Source organism: Daphnia magna, linkage group LG8 (assembly GCF_020631705.1).
Source record: "Daphnia magna isolate NIES linkage group LG8, ASM2063170v1.1, whole genome shotgun sequence".
NCBI classification, from domain to species: domain Eukaryota; kingdom Metazoa; phylum Arthropoda; class Branchiopoda; order Diplostraca; family Daphniidae; genus Daphnia; species Daphnia magna.
The window spans coordinates 7,600,930-7,621,229 of NC_059189.1; the positions used below are offsets into that span (position 1 = coordinate 7,600,930).

The following is a 20,300-nucleotide window of genomic DNA, read 5'->3' on the forward strand; positions in this document are numbered from 1 at the left end:
ATAGAAGTAAAAACTCATGGTATAACAGTGTATTCACATTGAATACAAGTATATTTCATGCTGTTTACATATAGAAGTAAAAACTCATGGTATAACAGTGTATTCACATTGAATACAAGTATATTCCATGCAGTTTACATATAGAAGTAAAAACTCATGGTATAACAGTGTATTCACATTGAATACAAGTATATTTGATGCTGTTTACATATAGAAGTAAAAACTCATGGTATAACAGTGTATTCACATTGAATACAAGTATATTTCATGCAGTTTACATATAGAAGTAAAAACTCATGGTATAACAGTGTATTCACATTGAATACAAGTATATTCCATGCAGTTTACATATAGAAGTAAAAACTCATGGTATAACAGTGTATTCACATTGAATACAAGTATATTCCATGCAGTTTATTATATAGAAGTAAAAACTCATGGTATAACAGTGTATTCACATTGAATACAAGTATATTCCATGCAGTTTACATATAGAAGTAAAAACTCATGGTATAACAGTGTATTCACATTGAATACAAGTATATTCCATGCTGTTTACATATAGAAGTAAAAACTCATGGGTATAACAGTGTATTCACATTGAATACAAGTATATTCCATGCAGTTTACATATATAAGTAAAAACTCATGGTATAACAGTGTATTCACATTGAATACAAGTATATTTGATGCTGTTTACATATAGAACTAAAAACTCATGGTATAACAGTGTATTCACATTAAATACAAGTATATTCCATGCGGTTTACATATAGAAGTAAAAACTCATGGTATAACAGTGTATTCACATTGAATACAAGTATATTTGATGCTGTTTACATATAGAACTAAAAACTCATGGTTTAACAGTGTATTCACATTGAATACAAGTATATTCCATGCAGTTTACATATAAGAATAAAACTCATGGTATAACAGTGTATTCACATTGAATACAAGTATATTTGATGCTGTTTACATATAGAAGTAAAAACTCATGGTATAACAGTGTATTCACATTGAATACAAAGTATATTCCATGCAGTTTACATATAAGTAAAAACTCATGGTATAACAGTGTAATTCACATTGAATACAAGTATATTTGATGCTGTTTACATATAGAACTAAAAACTCATGGTATAACAGTGTATTCACATTGAATACAAGTATATTCCATGCAGTTTACATATAGAAGTAAAAACTCATGGTATAACAGTGTATTCACATTGAATACAAGTATATTCCATGCTGTTTACATATAGAACTAAAAACTCATGGTATAACAGTGTATTCACATTGAATACAAGTATATTTGATGCCTGCATTTACATATAGAAGTAAAAACTCATGGTATAACAGTGTTATTCACATTGAATACAAGTTATATTCCATGCAGTTTACATATAGAAGTAAAAACTCATGGGTATAACAGTGTATTCACATTGAATACAAGTATATTCCATGCAGTTTACATATAGAAGTAAAAACTCATGGTATAACAGTGTATTCACATTGAATACAAGTATAATCTGATCTGTTTACATATAGAACTAAAAACTCATGGTATAACAGTGTATTCACATTGAATACAAGTATATTCCATGCAGTTTACATATAGAAGTAAAAACTCATGGTATAACAGTGTATTCACATTGAATACAAGTATATTTCATGCTGTTTACATATAGAAGTAAAAACTCATGGTATAACAGTGTATTCACATTGAATACAAGTATATTCCATGCAGTTTACATAGTAGTAAAAAACTCATGAGTATAACAGTGTATTCACATTGAATACAAGTATATTCCATGCAGTTTACATATAGAAGTAAAAACTCATGGTATAACAGTGTATTCACATTGAATACAAGTATATTCCATGCTGTTTACATATAGAATAAAAACTCATGGTATAACAGTGTATTCACATTGAATACAAGTATATTCCATGCTGATTTACATATAGAACTAAAAACTCATGGTATAACAGTGTATTCACATTGAATACAAGTATATTCCATGCAGTTTACATATAGAAGTAAAAACTCATGGTATAACAGTGTATTCACATTGAATACAAGTATATTTGCATGCTGTTTACATATAGAACTAAAAACTCATGGTATAACAGTGTATTCACATTGAATACAAGTATATTCCATGCAGTTTACATATAGAATAAAAACTCATGGTATAACAGTGTATTCACATTGAATACAAGTATATTTGATGCTGTTTACATATAGAAGTAAAAACTCATGGTATAACAGTGTATTCACATTGAATACAAGTATATTTCATGCAGTTTACATATAGAAGTAAAAACTCATGGTATAACAGTGTATTCACATTGAATACAAGTATATTCCATGCAGTTTACATATAAAGTAAAAACTCATGGTATAACAGTGTATTCACATTGAATACAAGTATATTTGATGCTGTTTTACATATAGAACTAAAAACTCATGGTATAACAGTGTATTCACATTGAATACAAGTATATTCCATGCAGTTTTACATATAGAAGTAAAAACTCATGGTATAACAGTGTATTCACATTGAAATACAAGTATATTTGATGCTGTTTACATATAGAACTAAAAACTCATGGTATAACAGTGTATTCACATTGAATACAAGTATATTTGATGCAGTTTACATATAGAAGTAAAAACTCATGGTATAACAGTGTATTCACATTGAATACAAGTATATTTCCATGCAGTTTACATATAGAAGTAAAAACTCATGGTATAACAGTGTATTCACATTGAATACAAGTATAATTCATGCAGTTTACATATAGAAGTAAAAACTCATGGTATAACAGTGTATTCACATTAAATACAAGTATATTCCATGCAGTTTACATATAAAAGTAAAAACTCATGGTATAACAGTGTATTCACATTGAATACAAGTATATTCCATGCAGTTTTACATATAGAAGTAAAAACTCATGGTATAACAGTGTATTCACATTGAATACAAGTATATTTGATGCTGTTTACATATAGAACTAAAAACTCATGGTATAACAGTGTATTCACATTGAATACAAGTATATTCCATGCAGTTTACATATATAAGTAAAAACTCATGGTATAACAGTGTATTCACATTGAATACAAGTATATTTGATGCTGTTTACATATAGAAACTAAAAACTCATGGTATAACAGTGTATTCACATTGAATACAAGTATATTTCATGCAGTTTACATATAGAAGTAAAAACTCATGGTATAACAGTGTATTCACATTGAATACAAGTATATTCCATGCAGTTTACATATAGAAGTAAAAACTCATGGTATAACAGTGTATTCACATTGAATACAAGTATATTCCATGACAGTTTACATATAGAAGTAAAAACTCATGGTATAACAGTGTATTCACATTGAATACAAGTATATTCCATGCAGTTTACATATAGAAGTAAAAACTCATGGTATAACAGTGTATTCACATTGAATACAAGTATATTTGATGCAGTTTACATATAGAAGTAAAAACTCATGGTATAACAGTGTATTCACATTGAATACAAGTATATTCCATGCAGTTTACATATAGAAGTAAAAACTCATGGTATAACAGTGTATTCACATTGAATACAAGTATAATTGCATGCAGTTTACATATAGAAGTAAAAACTCATGGTATAACAGTGTATTCACATTGAATACAAGTATATTCCATGCAGTTTACATATAGAAAAAAAACTCATGGTATAACAGTGTATTCACATTGAATACAAGTATATTCCATGCAGTTTACATATAGAAGTAAAAACTCATGGTATAACAGTGTATTCACATTGAATACAAGTATATTTGATGCTGTTTACATATAGAACTAAAAACTCATGGTATAACAGTGTATTCACATTGAATACAAGTATATTCCATGCAGTTTACATATAGAAGTAAAAACTCATGGTATAACAGTGTATTCACATTGAATACAAGTATATTCGATGCTGTTTACATATAGAAGTAAAAACTCATGGTATAACAGTGTATTCACATTGAATACAAGTATATTCCATGCAGTTTACATATAGAAGTAAAAACTCATGGGTATAACAGTGTATTCACATTGAATACAAGTATATTTGATGCTGTTTACATATAGAACTAAAAACTCATGGTATAACTGTGTATTCACATTGAATACAAGTATATTTGATGCTGTTTACATATAGAACTAAAAACTCATGGTATAACCAACACTTGCTCACAAAGTTAAGACACAGGTTTGTCTTGGTTTTTCTCAAAGTAACAGAAGAAGGGTTGTCTTAAGAAAACATTATTTTATTTTTTAAATAATTATAGACCTTAAACGGTTGCTTTATTGAACAGGAGATTTCATCACACTTACCATAATTTTAAATTTTAACTGTAAATAATTTTATCGATTTACGCCTAAGCGGAGGCTTTTCATAGGCCATATATTTTCTTAAGACATAGCTCTTTCTTATGTTTCAAAATTGTTGATTTCATTAATAATCGTTCAAGTAAAGTTAATTTTTAAAAAACTGGTTCCATTTTACTTTATATTTGGGTGGGTTTTGATAAGGGCATTCGGGGCGTGTTGAGGATCAAGTTTTGGAACTTAACCAGATCCGACCGGGTCGCCCTGAATTTTACTAAAATTTTAACCAGATGAAAAAAATTGTGCGGGAAATTTAATTAGCCAATTAAATTCATTCATACCTACGAATGGTCGATTTTACATCTATATATTTTCTTTAACAAAAATATTCCTCTACCAATTCGTCATCTAGCGGTTGCATATGAACTATTTACAAACGAATTGAAATTAAATGTTCCAGTATTAATGACCTTGAAGGACTTACTAACTATGCTGAGCAATGATGTGAAATTTTGTGGTTCGTAGAATGTAAAAAAATTTTTACAAATACATTTTCTTTCAAAGATGAACCAACCTTTTTAAAAATGACGGTGCACAACTAACCCTAAGACAAAGCTGTCTCTTAAGAATAAATATATTTGTCGATAAGTCCAGAATTATAAATAATTCGTCCGTCGGTAACCCAGATTACTGCCGAAGAAGACGTATTATTTTTTTAATCAAAATTTTAAAATACAAAAATCTTCTGCTTCTGAATTCGTTGTATTCCTCTTGCCTGACCGGATTAATATCAAAATAAGGACTAGGTTACTGCCAGTTATTTTTAAACATACACAAAAAGTACGCACAATGTTAATTTTACTGCTTCAACAAACGTTTTTCTTCTTTTCGTGGTCTTTCTACTCGTCTTGTTCCCGTTCGTTCTGTTCCTGTTCCTGTTCTGTTCTGTTCTGTTCCTGTTCCTGTCTGTCTCTGTTCCTGTTCTCCTGTCTTCTGTTCCTGTCTATTCCTGTTCCTGTTCCTGTTCTGTTCCTCTCCTCTCCTCTCCCCTCTCCCTCTCCCTCTCCCTCTCCCTCTCCCTCTCTCTCCCTCTCCTCTCCTCTCTCCTCTTCCTCTTCCTGTACATGTTCCTGTTCCTAAACCTGTTCCTGAACCTGATACTGATCCTCTTCCTGATCCTCTTCCTGTTCCTCTCTCCTGCTCCTCTTCCTTCTCCTCTTCCTGTTTCTGTTCTTTTTCCTGGTGAGCAATAGATGACGACAGACGGTTTATTTTTACACGAGGCAATTGTACCCAATTTAGGATCTACAAAAATTGTTTATCGTTATTTCCATTCTGTGTAGTTTATGTGAATAATAGTACCTCTATTTTCAATTGCCAATTTTGAACGCGTAACCGCCCCGATTCTGTCCACGAATGATCGATTCGCTTTGACCGTGATTTCATACGATTCAGCCTCAGCAGCAGCCGTCTCGCTGGCCTCGGAAGCCTCAGTCGACGGATGCCTTCTTTCCTCTTTCTATTATAAAAAAGAATGTTTCAAAGTAGTATGTATATTCTGGTATATATTTGTTACCCGTTTTTTCATTTCTTTGTCCCATCCTTCCTCGTCTTCTTCTTCGTTTTGTACTATTTCATTTTCTGATTCCTTTCCTTCTTTTTTCTGTTGTAAATAACAATGTTTATAACTTGTATGTTTATTTTGTATATATTTGTTACCTGTTTTCCCATGCCTTTGCTCCTTTCTTCCTCGTCTTCTTCTTCGTTTTCTAAAGTGTCATTGTCTGTTTGCTTTGTACCTTGTTATGTTGTAAAAAACAATCTTTGAAATTTGAATTCTATTTTGTATATATTTGTTACCTGTTCCCCCATCCCCCCCCCCATATTTCAAAGTTTTCTTCTTCGCTTCGTACGCTCTCGTTATCTGATTGTCTTATTTTCTGTTTTATTGCAAATAAAATTTTTTAAAACTTGTTTGTATATTTTGTCTATATTTTTTTACCTGGCTCCCTATTCCTTTGTCCCATCTTCCGTCGCATTCTTCTTCACTTTCTACATTACCTGTTTGTCCTATTTTCTTTTTTGTAAAAAGAAATTTTTTTAAACTTGTTTTTTTGTTTTGCATATAAATCTTATTATGATTCCATATACCCCAGTCCAAACTTACATCGTTTTCTTCATCGCTCTCTATTCTCTCATTATTCCCATTGTCGCCTGTTGTCTTTTTTGTTAAAAAAATGTTTTTAAACTTGTTTTTTTAGTTTGTATATACTTCCTACCTGATTCCATATTCCCCTGTCTAATCTTTCATCATTTTCTTCATCGCTCTCTACGCTCTCATTACGTGTTTGTCCTATTGTCTTCTTTGTTAAAAAAATCTTTTTAAACTTGTTTTTTTTTGTTTTTATATACTTCCTACCTGATTCCATATCCCCCTTTCCAATCTTTCGTCATTTTCTTCTTCGCTTTCTACTGTCTCGTTGTGTGATTTTCCTATGTTCTATTGTAAATTTAAATTATAGTAAACTTATGTGTATATATTGTATCTATTTATTACCTGATTCTCTATTCCGCTGTCCAATCTTTCATTGTATTCTTCTTCACTTTCTACGCTCTCATTATCAAATTGTCTTTCTTTCTTCCTCTAATGTAAATAACATAAAAATCTTTAAATATTTGTGTGTATATTTTGAAGATATTTTTTACCTGTTTCCCCTTTCGATTGTCCCATACTTCCTCGTCTTCTTCTTTCTCTAGTCTCTCTAAATCTGATTGCATACTTTTCTCTTTCTCTGTCCTTTCCACTGTTCTCTCTTTTCTTTTTCTTTTACTGGCTCTCTCAAGCCACAGGCCATTCTCCTCACATAACTGTTGTCGTTTCTCTGAAAAACATAATTTAAAATTGTAAATAATAGATATCTTTAATACTAACTGCTAAATTATATAACTAACTACTAACTTTGTTTTTTGTTCCAATATCGATGCCAGAGTTGTTCAGTTAGAACACCGTCTCTTGATTTGGAATATTTAATTCCACCTCCGCTTACTAACACATACTTGGTGTGTTGAGTTCCATTGGGGTAACGGATTAAGCAAATTACTGAGGCATTGTAATTCGCAGCCATCTCATTAATCTTCGAACCAATACTTAAATGGCAGTGAGATTTCTTGCGATCTAGAATTTCCTGTTGTCTTTGGTCAAGGGAATTCCAATGGTTTTGCCACTCAAGAACCGACCATGGCTTGTTTCTTTGAGGTACCTCTTTTTTCCCTTTGTAAGACTCCTATACGACGTATAAATATAGTTCATTAGTATACAAATACACTCCCACAAAAACTAAGCAAAAATCAAAAAAATTATTTGCGACTTAGTTATAGGTGTAAACGTCATAAATGTTATAGAAATGGATAGCTCTTGAAAAGATCTATCGAATTCTATAAAATTTGAAACAAAAAAATTGAAAACATAAAAATTTCAAAAGAAGTTTTACTTTTTCGTTTTTGCGGTTCACCGCAGTACTCGGCATAACGGGGCTTTGGAATCCCCGATGGACAAAAGGACTTGGATTAACCGGAGGAGAGGAGCACGAGCAAGTATTCTCAAAACTGTATCTTTATGCTAATGTTCTCAAGCATATGTCAAAAATTAGTAAGACATCTTAAACTGTTATCCTTTAACAATATTAAACTTAAATAATGCAATCTGAAGACAGAGCGGATTTTCTAACATTAGCCATCCTCTATTGGAACTGGAATAAAATTCAGAACATGCCATTCCTCTTACGCAACAAATTACAGAGAGTGAGTAACTTTTACAATGCAAGCAAGTATTTACAGCACCACCTTGATTTGTAGGCTAGGAAGGAAATCAGAAAAGGCGTAACAAAAGTTGAAGAATTGTTACAGTCATACAACCTTGAAAATGGTGATCTCCCATTGATTCACAAGGAGCTGGACAGAAAGGCTATAGAAATCATTGACCAACGAAGAACAAAGACTACTCCGGTTGATAAATTAAGAAGAATGCTGGAAGGATTTTATGTTCAGCTGAAAACGGTTCGCATAAAAATCTCTAAAGAAGCAGGTTATTTTATATTAATAATTTTTCAAGTAAACTGGAATGTTTTATCTTCAGAAAAAAACTTTTAACCTTACAGAAAATTCGAAGGCTCGGACAAAGTTTAGGCGAATTTTAATTGAAACTATGAAAAAAGTTTTACAGACAATTGACCTTTTAAAATCAAAGGATAAAGACCTACCAATCTCTTACGAGGATTTCAATCAAGGTATTTTTCCTTGGGAAGCAGTCATAAATGAAAACGACACTAACTTTCCAAAACGTAAACGAAAAATTAGCATAATCTACCACTTATACAAATTATTAAATCCATATTTTCGACAGTTTCGTATGCCGATAAATATCATGTTGTTGATTGTTGGATTCTTTTGCAAAGAGCAAAGGAGGAAGTTGAACTATCTAAGATCAAAATGATAAACTACATTCGATTCTTGACTGACAAGCGATCATCGTTAAAACAATTAACACATTCTGAGGAAGCGGACGAAACATTTTGTAAAGGAAAAGCAGTCATGACCCATTCCGAAATTGAGCGTCTGAAATTACAACTTTCTCTAAAAATATTTAATTTGAATTGTAACAAAGATTTTTCGAATTTCGTACGTGAAACTAATTCAAATTCTGGAACAGAATTTGAATTTGAAACTTCTGATGAGGAAACTGACAATTCTTACACAAAATTTGAATTTTCTGATGAGGAGACTGAAACACATTCTAGTGACTCTGATGATTATTAAATAAACGTAAAAAATACAAACTTAATTATAAATCTATGAAAATAAAATTAATAAAAAAAACTAATATTTTAAATTAACTTAACTTGAAAAAAAGAATTAGTTAATCAACTTAAATTTTTCAATAAACATAAGACAAAGCTAAGTCTTAAGAAAATGTAGCTTCAATAGCCTCGCTTCGCTCTTTTTCGCAAACTAAGTTACAAAAAATGAATTTAAATCGATAAAAATGAAACAAAGTAATAAAACCAACAATTTATAATTACTTTTCCTTGAATAAAAAGAAAAATAAATGAAATTACTAAGTTTTTAACATAAGACAAAGCTTTGTTTTAAGATATAGGATTTATGATATATATATGATACTGTCCTGCAACTGAAAACACCTCGAATTAAGCGTGATAAAATCAATTGTTCAATGCAACAACCATGTTAGTTCTAAAATCATAAAAAAATTAAAAACATTTGTTTTCTTAAGACAACCCTTCTTCTGTTACTTTCGGAAAAATCCAGACAAACCTGTGTCTTAAGTTTGTGAGCATACGTTGGAAGAAAGTGACGTTGATTCGTACTTATCGATGTACGCTAGTGATTCACAGAACTCTTGCTATGGTTCCAACGAAAATTTGTTTAAAAACAGTGATTGGTCCAGCAGTGAAAGTGAAAATGGTCTGGAAGATGAAATGAAGAAAAAACAGGACGATTTCTGTCGAACTCTGGGCCAATGGGTTGTGGAATCAAATTTTCAAAGGGTTCATGTGGGGAAGTTGTTGAAATGTATTCGTATCCATTTGGATTTATCTTTCTTTCCACGTGACTACCGAACGCTATTAAAAACTCAGCGTAAAGTAATATTAAAAGCAATGCCTCCGGGGCATTACTTTCATTTTGGTTTGATAAAATATCTGTTCGAATTTCTAAGCTCTCTTTCCCCTCAACAAATTCCATTGTGTATAGAATTGTGTGTAAATGTTGACGGCATCCCACTCTACAAAAGTTCACGAAGTCAGTTCTGGCCTATTTTGGGATTGTTAAGAAACATTGATGGGGCGAAGCCTTTTGTGATTGGCATCTTCGATGGGACTAGTAAGCCATTTGATTGAAATTTATTCCTGGAAGATTTTGTAAGGGAAGTTAAATTTCTAGAGACAAACGGGGTTATTTTGAACGGAAAAGTTTCCGGATTCCTTTCAAAATATCAGCCATTTTATGTGATGCCCCTGCTCGTTCCTTCCTAACTTCCGTCAAAGGCCATACTGCTTACTTTAGTTGTCCGAAGTGTGAGACCAAAGGAAAGTACGCAAAGAACCCCAATTCCAAAAAGGGCCGTGTAACATTTCCAACATCTAACGCCCGTCTTCGTAACAACCATTCCTTCAGAATTCGCCGTCAAGCTGAACACCACAAAGGACGGTCCATGTTAGAGGATCTAAACTTGGATATGGTTTTTAATATTCTTTTAGATTCTATGCATCTATGCTACCTAGGTGTGATGAAAAAGTTAATGTTGGCATGAGCGAAGGGTAAATTTGAAAGAGTAAAATTATCCAAGGAACTCTTTTGTAACTTGGATCGCTTGATGTGTTCCATTTCGAACTTCACGCCCACAATATTTTGTCGTAAATTGAGGGGGTCGTTGAATTGGATCGTTTTAAATTAACCGAGCTAAGACAATTTAGGCTTTTCTTGGGGCCAGTTATTTTGAAAACCATTCTTCCCATACAATTGTACCAACATTTTTTATTATTTCATTACGGTACGAGAATCTTGTCAGACCCTGACTTGAGTGGACTGCCAGAAATGATTTCCTACGCTGACAAGATTCTCAAACTATTTGTACATCAATCCAAAACGTTGTATGGCAAGAACTTCGTCTCTTTTAATGTTCACTGTTTTAACTCATTTAGCTCAAGAAGCCACAACTTACGGTTCAATTGACACAATAACATGTTATCCCTTTGAAAACTTTTTGCAGACATTAAAAACGTCATGTAAAAAGAGTTCAAAGCCACTCCCTACAGTAGTAAAACGTTTAAGTGAGATTCAAATAATTAAACATGGAGAGAAGAACAAACATCCCGAACAAACCATTCTTCTCTTTGGTGAGCATCGTAAGGGACCGTTAGTGCCATTTTTATTTGGAAAGCAATATCGTAGAGTAAAATTCGGTTACTTCACATTGAGAACAAAAGTGCCTGATAACTGTGTAATTTTGAACGATATGTCTGTCTTTTTCATGAAAAACTTTGTTCAAGACCACGACGGCCAAGTTGCCGTCATCGGCAGTAAATATTCGACATACAATGACTTGTTTGTTTATCCGGCGCCTTCCAGAATTGTAGGAGAAGTTGTTGTGAGTGAAAACGATTTGTCTACTTGTCTTTTGGGTCTTCCACTTTCATTTATAAAATTTCAAGCTGCGAAAACTCCAATGAAATGTTCTGACGAAGACAAATTTGCTGTTCTTTCGATAAGAAACGAAGTGAACATGTATTAAACTTTTCTTTCGATATAATACATGTTAGAACTATGAGTTATTAAAAAATACATTTTACTTGGTGAAACGTTACATTTCTTTCCTCTTATATTCAACATTGAAATTGATGGAGAAAAATGACATATTTTTTTTGAATTTTTGTTATGAATAATTTTCTAGAGCACATAAAAGATTGCCTTCACAATGAAAAAATTAGGTGGTCAAACTTTATATCCAGACGATATCTATAGGACGTAATTCTATGATATAGATACCTATCTTTTTTCATCTAAGATTTACGTTCATTGGACATCCAAGAATGGTCCCTCCAAGAGATATCTCGAATCAACGTCTAAATTATGTCATTTTTGACCTGGATGGAAATCAGATGTTCAGATATCCAATGGACATACAGGAGATGGGCTGTGCTACCTGGGCTTCGAGAAGTTATGAAGTTGCCTGTTGACGACTGTGACAGCTGGCAGATGCTGGAGGATCTTTTGATGGACAAACGCAATTGCATCAAACTGGTAGGTTTCAATGGTTTTTTTTAGTCCAGTTCCCTTCACTGTGTTTGTGAAAATTATGTTTATCCAATTTTTTATTTAAAGATTAGCTGTTAATTTCCTTTTGTTCTTCTTTGTTTAGGTTTCAAAATATTCGACATTGGGTGGCAGTGACCTTGTTGACTTCGTCCGCCGTATGTGGGCAGCCCTTGTGACGGAAAAATTTGGCTACGAGTTGTCGTGGATAGGAAGAGATAAGAAGAAAATAGCCGTAAAAGGATCAAATTGCTTCTCTCTCGTTGTTAGTAAGTGACTGCCATTTAGTCCCATTACTTTTCAATTAATTAATTTACTACTAATTCCACTTTCTAACTAACTAAAAATTCCATTCCTTTTCTAATTTGCAGGAACGGTAAAGGCAAACATAAGGTACGCAGATGTCAACGAACCTGACATTGAAAAGGCTTCCCAAGATTGGATTTTCAAGTCAAAACGTCGAGTCCTGCGCGCTGAAGACACTTTAAACGTCGTTCAGTCGTGTGTTCCAAGTCTGTCGGATTCCCCGGTTGCCGGAACCAGTGGATGCAACAGATCCGCAGTATTCAACATTTAAAACTCGACTAGTTCGTCCGTCTCCAATAAAGGCAAAGGGAAGAAGTAAACTAAGAAGAAACAAACTAAGAAGAAACAAAATAAGAAGACTAAGAAGATCTCACTTTTCAATATTTCATTTTTCCTAAAAGAAATTTTATCAAATTGTATCATTTTAATTTATTTTAATAATTGTTTTTATTTGTATCCGGTTCCAGAAGCAAAAATACAAAGAACTGTGGAAGTAAATCAAGTTGTAAACCGTTTTTCTCTTGATCCGCAGCTGGCACAGGTCATTTAGTCCGGTCGGGCTAGCAAAAAGTGTATGTTGAACCCCAAACAAATTGTAATAAGTTGTTTTTTACATGAGCTGTGTTTATATCCCTTTGATCTATGCCCTGTTAAAAAGCTCCCGAAAAATATTAATATTTAGTGTACTTATTTTAATTTTTAAAATATGCGTATTTTTGTGATTCGATTAAAACTATTAAAATACAAGAAAATAGAAATTTGAAAAAATGAACTTTGTTAGTTATTCCCTCATTTATATTCAGGATAAATTTTGTTTACATAACCTTAAAAGTGTGAAATTCACAGCCACTTTTAGCTGGTCACCTCCTTTTTTTCCCCCTTAAAAACGCGTCCGTGTTTTACACGGCTCTTATGTAAAAATCATGACAACGAAAATCGTTGCCGATAGTTGTTCGCTCCTCATCCGTTAAGGTCTCATTTGAATCGGCGGTTTATCCTTTACCACCCCAATAAATGATTCCCGGGAGCTAGTTTTACTTTTCAAGTTATTTCATGAAATATAAACCCAATTTTCCCCAAATTTTCTTACTACACGTTCTAGTTTCCGCCACACCCGCAGTGAGTGCTGTGGCGTTCTGTTATATTGGTTACATATATCCAACAGTGGCAATCCAGTGGCGGAAACTAGAACGTGTAGTAAGAAAATTTGGGGAAAATTGGGTTTATATTTCATGAAATAACTTGAAAAGTAAAACTAGCTCCCGGGAATCATTTATTGGGGTGGTATAAGATAAACCGCCGATTAAAATGAGACCTTAACGGATGAGGAGCGAACTCTAGTTCACTATCGGCAACGATTTTCATTGTCATGATTTTTACATCCATTTTTACATCACGCCTTGCAATATTTGTATGTGCTCAACGCCTTCAATCTGTGTGGTTAAATGAAACTCGCCCATTCCGTGAACAGGAAGTATTGTGTTCTTGATGCTGGTAACAGTCCATGCACCTTGTGTGATTGGTTGGAAATTTCGTAGCAGTGCTTTGTTGTGTGTCATGTGTCGAGACGCACCCTATTCTGCAAACCAGTCTAGCGGGCTTCGGTTTTGGAAATTTTCAAATGCAGGATAAGATGCATCAGCATTATGATTGTTCCCATGTTCACTAGTTTCCTCTGTTTTCACCCGTTTCATTTCAATACAGTCGATGGTCTTATGAGTGTAATCCTCACACCAGAGGCAGTCGAAATGCCTCTTTGGAAACTCCAGAGGGGTTTTGAAGAAAAGAGAGAGAGAGAGAAAAAAATAAGTGGGGTTGAGAAAATACTTCAAAAACACAGTTTATTTCTTTCAAAAATTTTGATTTTTAGTTTGTGTTTTGGTCTCATTTCTTGCCTTTTTCGCTCTGGTCATGTTTCTGCAGTCTCTCGTTTTGTGTGTGTCAACTTCACAGAATAGGAATTCGTATTCTTGTTCACCTTCTCTGAGTTCGGGAGGACCAGAAGATCCTTTGAAAGCTCCTCTTCCTCCACGAAATTTGTTGATCCTGCTTCTCTTTGTTTTATGGAGGTACCTTCCACCATCGGAACGGTTGTCGACGGGATAAAACGATGGTCCCGGTTTATCTGTGATAGACAAATTTCATTGTTAGGTATAACTGACGTTCAAGAGGATAAAAATATGTACAGAAATACTTGCGATTCTTTCATTTTGGTCAGTCTGCTGCTCTGAAGCATGGAGGGCCAAGTCTTCTTTAGCAGGTTTTAGGTAGCTGGCAATGATGGTCTCTTCTGCCTTCAGTTTACTTGTTAGGTTGTTAACTTTTCGTTCAGCTTCAGGTACCAGTGTCCAGTTTGACCGTGCTCTGGCGTAAGACTCAGGAAGGGAAGATGTAATGATGTTGATGATGTGTAGTTCTGCCATGGGCTTCCCAATTTCACGTAGCTTGTTGGTAAAAGCCAGGACTCCATTGATGTGACACATAATGTCTTTCCTAGGATCATGCTTGAAGTTATATAAGCTTGTCAGGCAGTTGGCTTCGAGATCGGCCGCGTTGGATGCATACTGAGTCTCGATTTTTAGCCACATTTCTCTTCCAGTTGCCAAACCATAAATGTTTTTCTTTTGACTGGGTTCTTTGGTAGCCATTATGTAGTTTCTACATGTTACGTCTCTTTTCTTCCATCGGTCAATTGTAGCTTGGTTGGTAACAATTCCATTCACCAGAGTCTGAGAAGATAGTATTGTAGAATCTAGTGCTGACCGCTAGATGTCGTCCCACCTAGAGCGAGCATATCCCCGCTATGCAGAGCCCCAATACACCAGTCTCATACACGCACTTGACCTTACAACATGGTGTCAGAAGTGTGCTCTCACAACTCGACGGTGTTGAGTCGTAACCGCGTGGTTTGTGAGTATTGAACTGCATCCGTCTTCATCGAACGCATCCTGCGCGTTGTTGAACTGTATCTGTCTTTATCGCGTACATCTCGTTGCATTGCACCGTTTTCTTGAAATGTCGTCTTCGTTGAGGGCTCCTGAACCTTTTTCTTTCGGGGCCAGTGATTTGGCGGCCCAGTGGGGTCTGTGGCGTAAACAGTTTACGTGGTACTTAGTGGCTACAAATGCAAATGGCGGCCTTAACGTGGATGAAGAGCAGATGGTGGGCGTGCTCATCACTCTTCTTGGCAGTGAGGGCCTCAAAATTTACGATACTTTTGTGTTCAATCCAGCCTCCGATGCCAGAAAAATTACGCCGGTGTTAGACAAGTTCACTGCCCATTTTGAGCCCCGACGCAGTGAAGTTTTCGAGCGTTTTAAATTCCTGCGTCGTCATCAACTCCCTGGTGAATCTTTTGATTCGTGGCTAATTGATCTTCGTGGTCTAGTGAACTCGTGTGGCTATGGTGCTGGTGTTGATTCAGTCTTACGGGACCAAATAGTACTCGGTGTGGCTGATCCTTACGTCCGTGAAAAGCTGCTGTATGAAAAGGATTTGCTGCTCCCCACCGCGTGTGAAATTGTGCGTGCGTGTGAGTCATCTAAAGCCCAGCTCAGTCACATCACCACGTCATCGACAGCTGAAGCCGCGCACGCCGTTCAGAGCCGACCGGGTGGCCGGAAGGTCGAGAGAAAGCCGGAATCGTCGTTCAGAGCTCAGCATGAACAGCAGCCGTCCGCTAATCAACACGCAGCCCAGCAGTATCCCAAGTGTAAAGATTGCGGCCGGCCTCATCGAAAATATCAGTGTCGAGTCACCAATTTTACGTGTTATAATTGCAACGTGGTCGGCCATATATCCAGTTGCTGTCCGAATCCACCCAAGTCCCGCCAGATGTCAGCACGTCCAGCACCAAACCCCGCGCCCAAAGTTCATGCTGTGGAGGAGGAGACGCGCTGGATTGGTGAGGTCGAACGTGGCGGCACGGCGATGGCCCTCCCGCGGTCATTTGAAGAAAGTTACTACGTCTCTCATGCCCTAACGTCGTCTGGTAGTGAATCTGAGTGGCACCAAGACGTGACAGTAGATGGCGTTAAAATTAACTTCAAGCTTGATTCGGGCGCCACATGCAACATTCTGCCGTATGAGTCGTTTGCTCGGCTGCCCAAAACACGCCGCTGTCTTCGCCCTGGGCCCATTGTTCGCAGTTATCGTTCACAAGATGGCCTCTTACGCGTGCTCGGATTGCACACAGCCAAGGTGGTTCACAGAGGCGCTTTGTTTGTCATCGACTTTGTCGTGGTTGACGAGCCTGGCCAGCCACCCCTTCTAGGACTCCCGTCTTGCGACAAGCTGAACTTGATTCGAAGAGTCGATGCTGTTCAGTCGCCAGTAGACGCTCCGCTGCCGCCAATAGTCGTGGAGTTTATGGACGTCTTCGAAGGATTAGGTAAATTACCTATAGAACATGACATTAGACTGCTGTCAGGTGCTAATCGCGTGGATCCTGTTGTGTGTGCAGCCAGTCGACTTCCTTTCCGGCTGGAGGATCGCGTTTTCAAGAAGTTGGACGAAATGGTCAACGACAAAATCCTCACCCCCGTGCAAGAGCCAACTGAGTGGGTCAGCCGCATGATGGTGGTGGGAAAACCGGACGGTGATGTCTGTATTTGTCTGGACCCGTTTGAGCTCAACAAGGCTATTCAACGTCAACATTTTGCCATCCCCACCATTGAGCAGCTGTTCAGCAAGTTGGGTAAGGCTCGATATTTCTGCAGCCTTGATGCTGCGTCTGGTTTCTATCAGATTCCTTTGTCTGATGCAGCGTCCTATTTGTGCACAATGGCCACTCCGAAAGGCCGTTATCGCTTCCTCCGGCTGCCGTTTGGGCTGAAGTCAGCCCCAGAAATTTATCTTCAGACGATGAACGACTTGTTTGGAGAACTGCCCGGTGTACTCATCTATTTTGATGATTTCCTTGTAACGGGTGAAACGGAGGAGGAACTTCTCGCCAACCTTCGTCAAGTGTTTGTACGTTGCCGTCTCCATGACTTGAAGCTTCAGTTAAAAAAGTGCAAATTCTTCCTCCAGGAGCTCCCGTGGCTAGGCCATGTCATTGGCCAGGGAATTTTAAAGCCGGACCCCCTCAAAGTTTCGGCAATTGTGGAAATGCCTGATCCAACTTGTCCGGCTGATCTCGTCCGTCTCCTGGGCATGGTGACATACCTGGACAAGTTCTGCCAAAATCTCGCGGGTCTGACACGACCCTTACGTGACTTACTCAAAGCAGACGCAGCGTGGGTGTGGGAAGAGCCCCAGAAGATGGCCCTTGGTCAGCTTAAAAGTGCATTGTCGTCTCTTCCAGTGCTACGACTGTTGGACCACTCGCTGCCCTTGGTCGTATCAGTCGATGCGTCTCCCGTCGGCATCGGTGCAGTGTTGCTTCAAAATAACCAGCCGATCGCGTACTCGTCAACGTCGTTAACCGTTACTCAAAAACGGTACTTTCAGATCAAAAAGGAGCTGTTGGCGGTCCAGTTTGGACTCATGCGCTTCCGGCAGTACGTCTATGGCCAAATGGTGGTGGTTGAAACCGATCACAAGCCGTTGGTTGGCCTCCTGGAGAAGCCCATTGCGTGTTGTTCCCCGAGAATCCAGCGGATGCGTCTGCAACTCCAACGATTTGATTTCAAGCTCGTCTACAAGCCGGGCAAGGAGCTGTTTATCGCCGACACGCTTAGTCGGGCTCCGTCGCCCCGCCTTTTTACCGATGACGTCACTCAAGACTGTGAGGAGCAGGTTCACGCTGTTCTTGACCTGATAATTCCTCATGATGCAACTCGTGTCAAGTTTGCTGCAGCAACGACGGCAGACCCAACTCTCCGTCTCCTGAAAGAAGTCCTTCGGCGTGGATGGCCTGATCACAAGGCCCAGTGTCCGGTGGCTGTAAAACCGTTCTGGCAAGTACGCCACCACTTGTCTGAAGCTGATGGTCTGCTACTCAATGGCAGCCGGTTGGTGGTTCCGATTTCGCTTCGGCAGGAAGTATTGGCTGGAATACACGACGGCCATTTTGGAGAGGTGAAGTGCATCTTACGGGCAAAGTCGGCCGTTTATTGGCCCGGGTGTGACGAGCAAATTCGCAACATGGTGGCCAGCTGTTCGACCTGCCAAACGCATCGCCATCGAAACCCAGCGCAGCCTCTTCGTCCTGTGCCGTTGCCGGTGCATGCCTTTCAGTGGGTGTCGGCTGACATTTTTCTGCATGGTGGCGTTAACTACCTCCTGGTTGTTGACGCATATAGCAAGTGGCCAGCATGCGTGCCGTTGCGCAGTTTATCGTCGTCGTCCGTAGTCGCCGAAATGGAACGCATATTTAGTGACTTTGGCGTTCCCGAAATCGTCATGTCAGACAATGGCTCTCAGTTTGATTGCGCCGAGTTTCGAGAGTTCTGCGAGGGCCGTTCAGTTCGGTCAGTGACGTCCAGCCCAACCTACGCGCAGTCCAATGGTCTGGTGGAGCGCCACATACAGACAGTGAAAAAGACGCTCTTAAAAATGTTCACGGATGGCCGGTCACTATGGGAGGCCTTGGCGGCCATTCGATCGACTCCAATATCATCGGAGCTGCCGTCTCCAGCAGTGTTATTGCAGGGACGCCACCTTCGTGGCAGCTTGCCGTTTTTGCAAGATCGCCTGGTTCCACAGTTTGTACCTGCCAAGTTCGTTCACGGCCAGCTCCAGCGTCGTCAGGCTACGGCTTGTTTTAATCACGGCGGTCGTCCGGATGTTCGTGGGTCGGCGCTCATTATCGGTCAACGTGTACGGGCGTTCATCTCTGGGTTGTGGCTACCAGGTGCCGTAGAAGCTGTTTGCAGCGAACCTGACTCATATGTCGTTCGGTTGGCAGACGGGCGAGCTTTTCGTCGGACGCGCCGCGACATAAATCTTGACAACTCGCCGTCGGCAGGATTGGCAGTGGTTCAACAGAGTGGTGATGCTGATGTAATACCGTCTGCTGTTCGCGGTTATCGCCCCGCCCCTGCTAATCATCTGCTACCGGCCCTGTCTTGGTCTCCGCCTGGTCCGCCTGCCCGCGCTGTGAATGTTCCAGTTGCCCAGCGGCTTCCGGTAGCCCTGGGTCAACCGTCAATGATGCCACAGCCTCCGCCGGTCTTTGTCAACCCGGCGCCCGGCCCGGCAACCCCTGCAAGGCCACGTGCGGCACCCGTCTCAACCGACCAGCGTGCCACCGTCCAGCTGCCCGCTGCCCAGTCACCCCTGACAGCTTCAAGTCCGCTGGCCGTCGCGCCTCATCGTCCGGGATCGACTCGCTCTGGTCGCCCTTATCTCAAGCCGTCTTAATTGTCTGTGTGCGATTCCGTGTTTGTTGTCCTGGCTGCTTTGCTAGTGACACTTTTGGCTGTTTTGCCATACTTACCCTCATGGAAGTCGTCGTCTAATTCTCAATTTTTGTTTCTTCCTGCGTCTCGTCCCATAGTTCATGTCATGTCGTGTCTTATCTCATTATTCATTTCATTGTGTTTGTTCTCTGGTTTTCGGCCCATTGTTCATATCATATCGTGTTTTCCTCATTGTTCATTTCATTGTGTTTACTCTCTTGCTCGGCATGTTAGTTCTTGTCGTTCATTTGTGTGTAATCAGTGTGCGAGGGGGAGATATTGTAGAATCTAGTGCTGACCGCTAGATGTCGTCCCACCTAGAGCGAGCATATCCCCGCTATGCAGAGCCCCAATACACCAGTCTCATACACGCACTTGACCTTACAACAGATAGATGAGAAAAAGAAAAGATAACCTGTTTGACAGAGAAGGA

The 20,300-nt window shown here is 38.2% G+C and overlaps 4 protein-coding genes and 1 pseudogene across 4 annotated transcripts; 3 read left to right on the forward strand and 2 right to left on the reverse strand.

The window, feature by feature from the left end:
- Window positions 1-6,308: 6,308 nt before the first annotated feature.
- Window positions 6,309-7,915, reverse strand: LOC116935277 (histone-lysine N-methyltransferase, H3 lysine-79 specific). Its single transcript, XM_045177990.1, has 8 exons — window positions 7,880-7,915; window positions 7,348-7,672; window positions 7,095-7,270; window positions 6,946-7,032; window positions 6,808-6,888; window positions 6,668-6,748; window positions 6,540-6,609; window positions 6,309-6,328 (listed from the first exon to the last, which is right to left on the reverse strand). The coding sequence occupies exons 1-8, from the start codon at window positions 7,913-7,915 to the stop codon at window positions 6,309-6,311; spliced, it is 876 nt and encodes a 291-aa protein (XP_045033925.1).
- A 35-nt stretch (window positions 7,916-7,950) lies between these two features.
- On the forward strand, window positions 7,951-9,228 carry LOC123475278. Its single transcript, XM_045177825.1, has 6 exons — window positions 7,951-8,037; window positions 8,098-8,189; window positions 8,244-8,472; window positions 8,546-8,728; window positions 8,791-8,910; window positions 9,097-9,228. The coding sequence occupies exons 1-6, from the start codon at window positions 8,025-8,027 to the stop codon at window positions 9,201-9,203; spliced, it is 744 nt and encodes a 247-aa protein (XP_045033760.1). The 5' UTR covers window positions 7,951-8,024; the 3' UTR covers window positions 9,204-9,228.
- Window positions 9,229-11,000: 1,772 nt separating this feature from the next.
- LOC116935155 lies at window positions 11,001-11,697 on the forward strand (annotated as a pseudogene).
- A 2,677-nt stretch (window positions 11,698-14,374) lies between these two features.
- On the reverse strand, window positions 14,375-15,249 carry LOC116935156. The gene is made up of 2 exons (XM_032942517.2): window positions 14,719-15,249; window positions 14,375-14,649 (listed from the first exon to the last, which is right to left on the reverse strand). The coding sequence occupies exons 1-2, from the start codon at window positions 15,170-15,172 to the stop codon at window positions 14,375-14,377; spliced, it is 729 nt and encodes a 242-aa protein (XP_032798408.1). The 5' UTR covers window positions 15,173-15,249.
- Window positions 15,250-15,539: 290 nt separating this feature from the next.
- Window positions 15,540-19,829, forward strand: LOC123475382. The gene has a single exon (XM_045177991.1). It carries the CDS (start codon window positions 15,540-15,542, stop codon window positions 19,827-19,829), a length of 4,290 nt encoding a protein of 1,429 aa, XP_045033926.1.
- The last annotated feature ends 471 nt before the right edge of the window (window positions 19,830-20,300 follow it).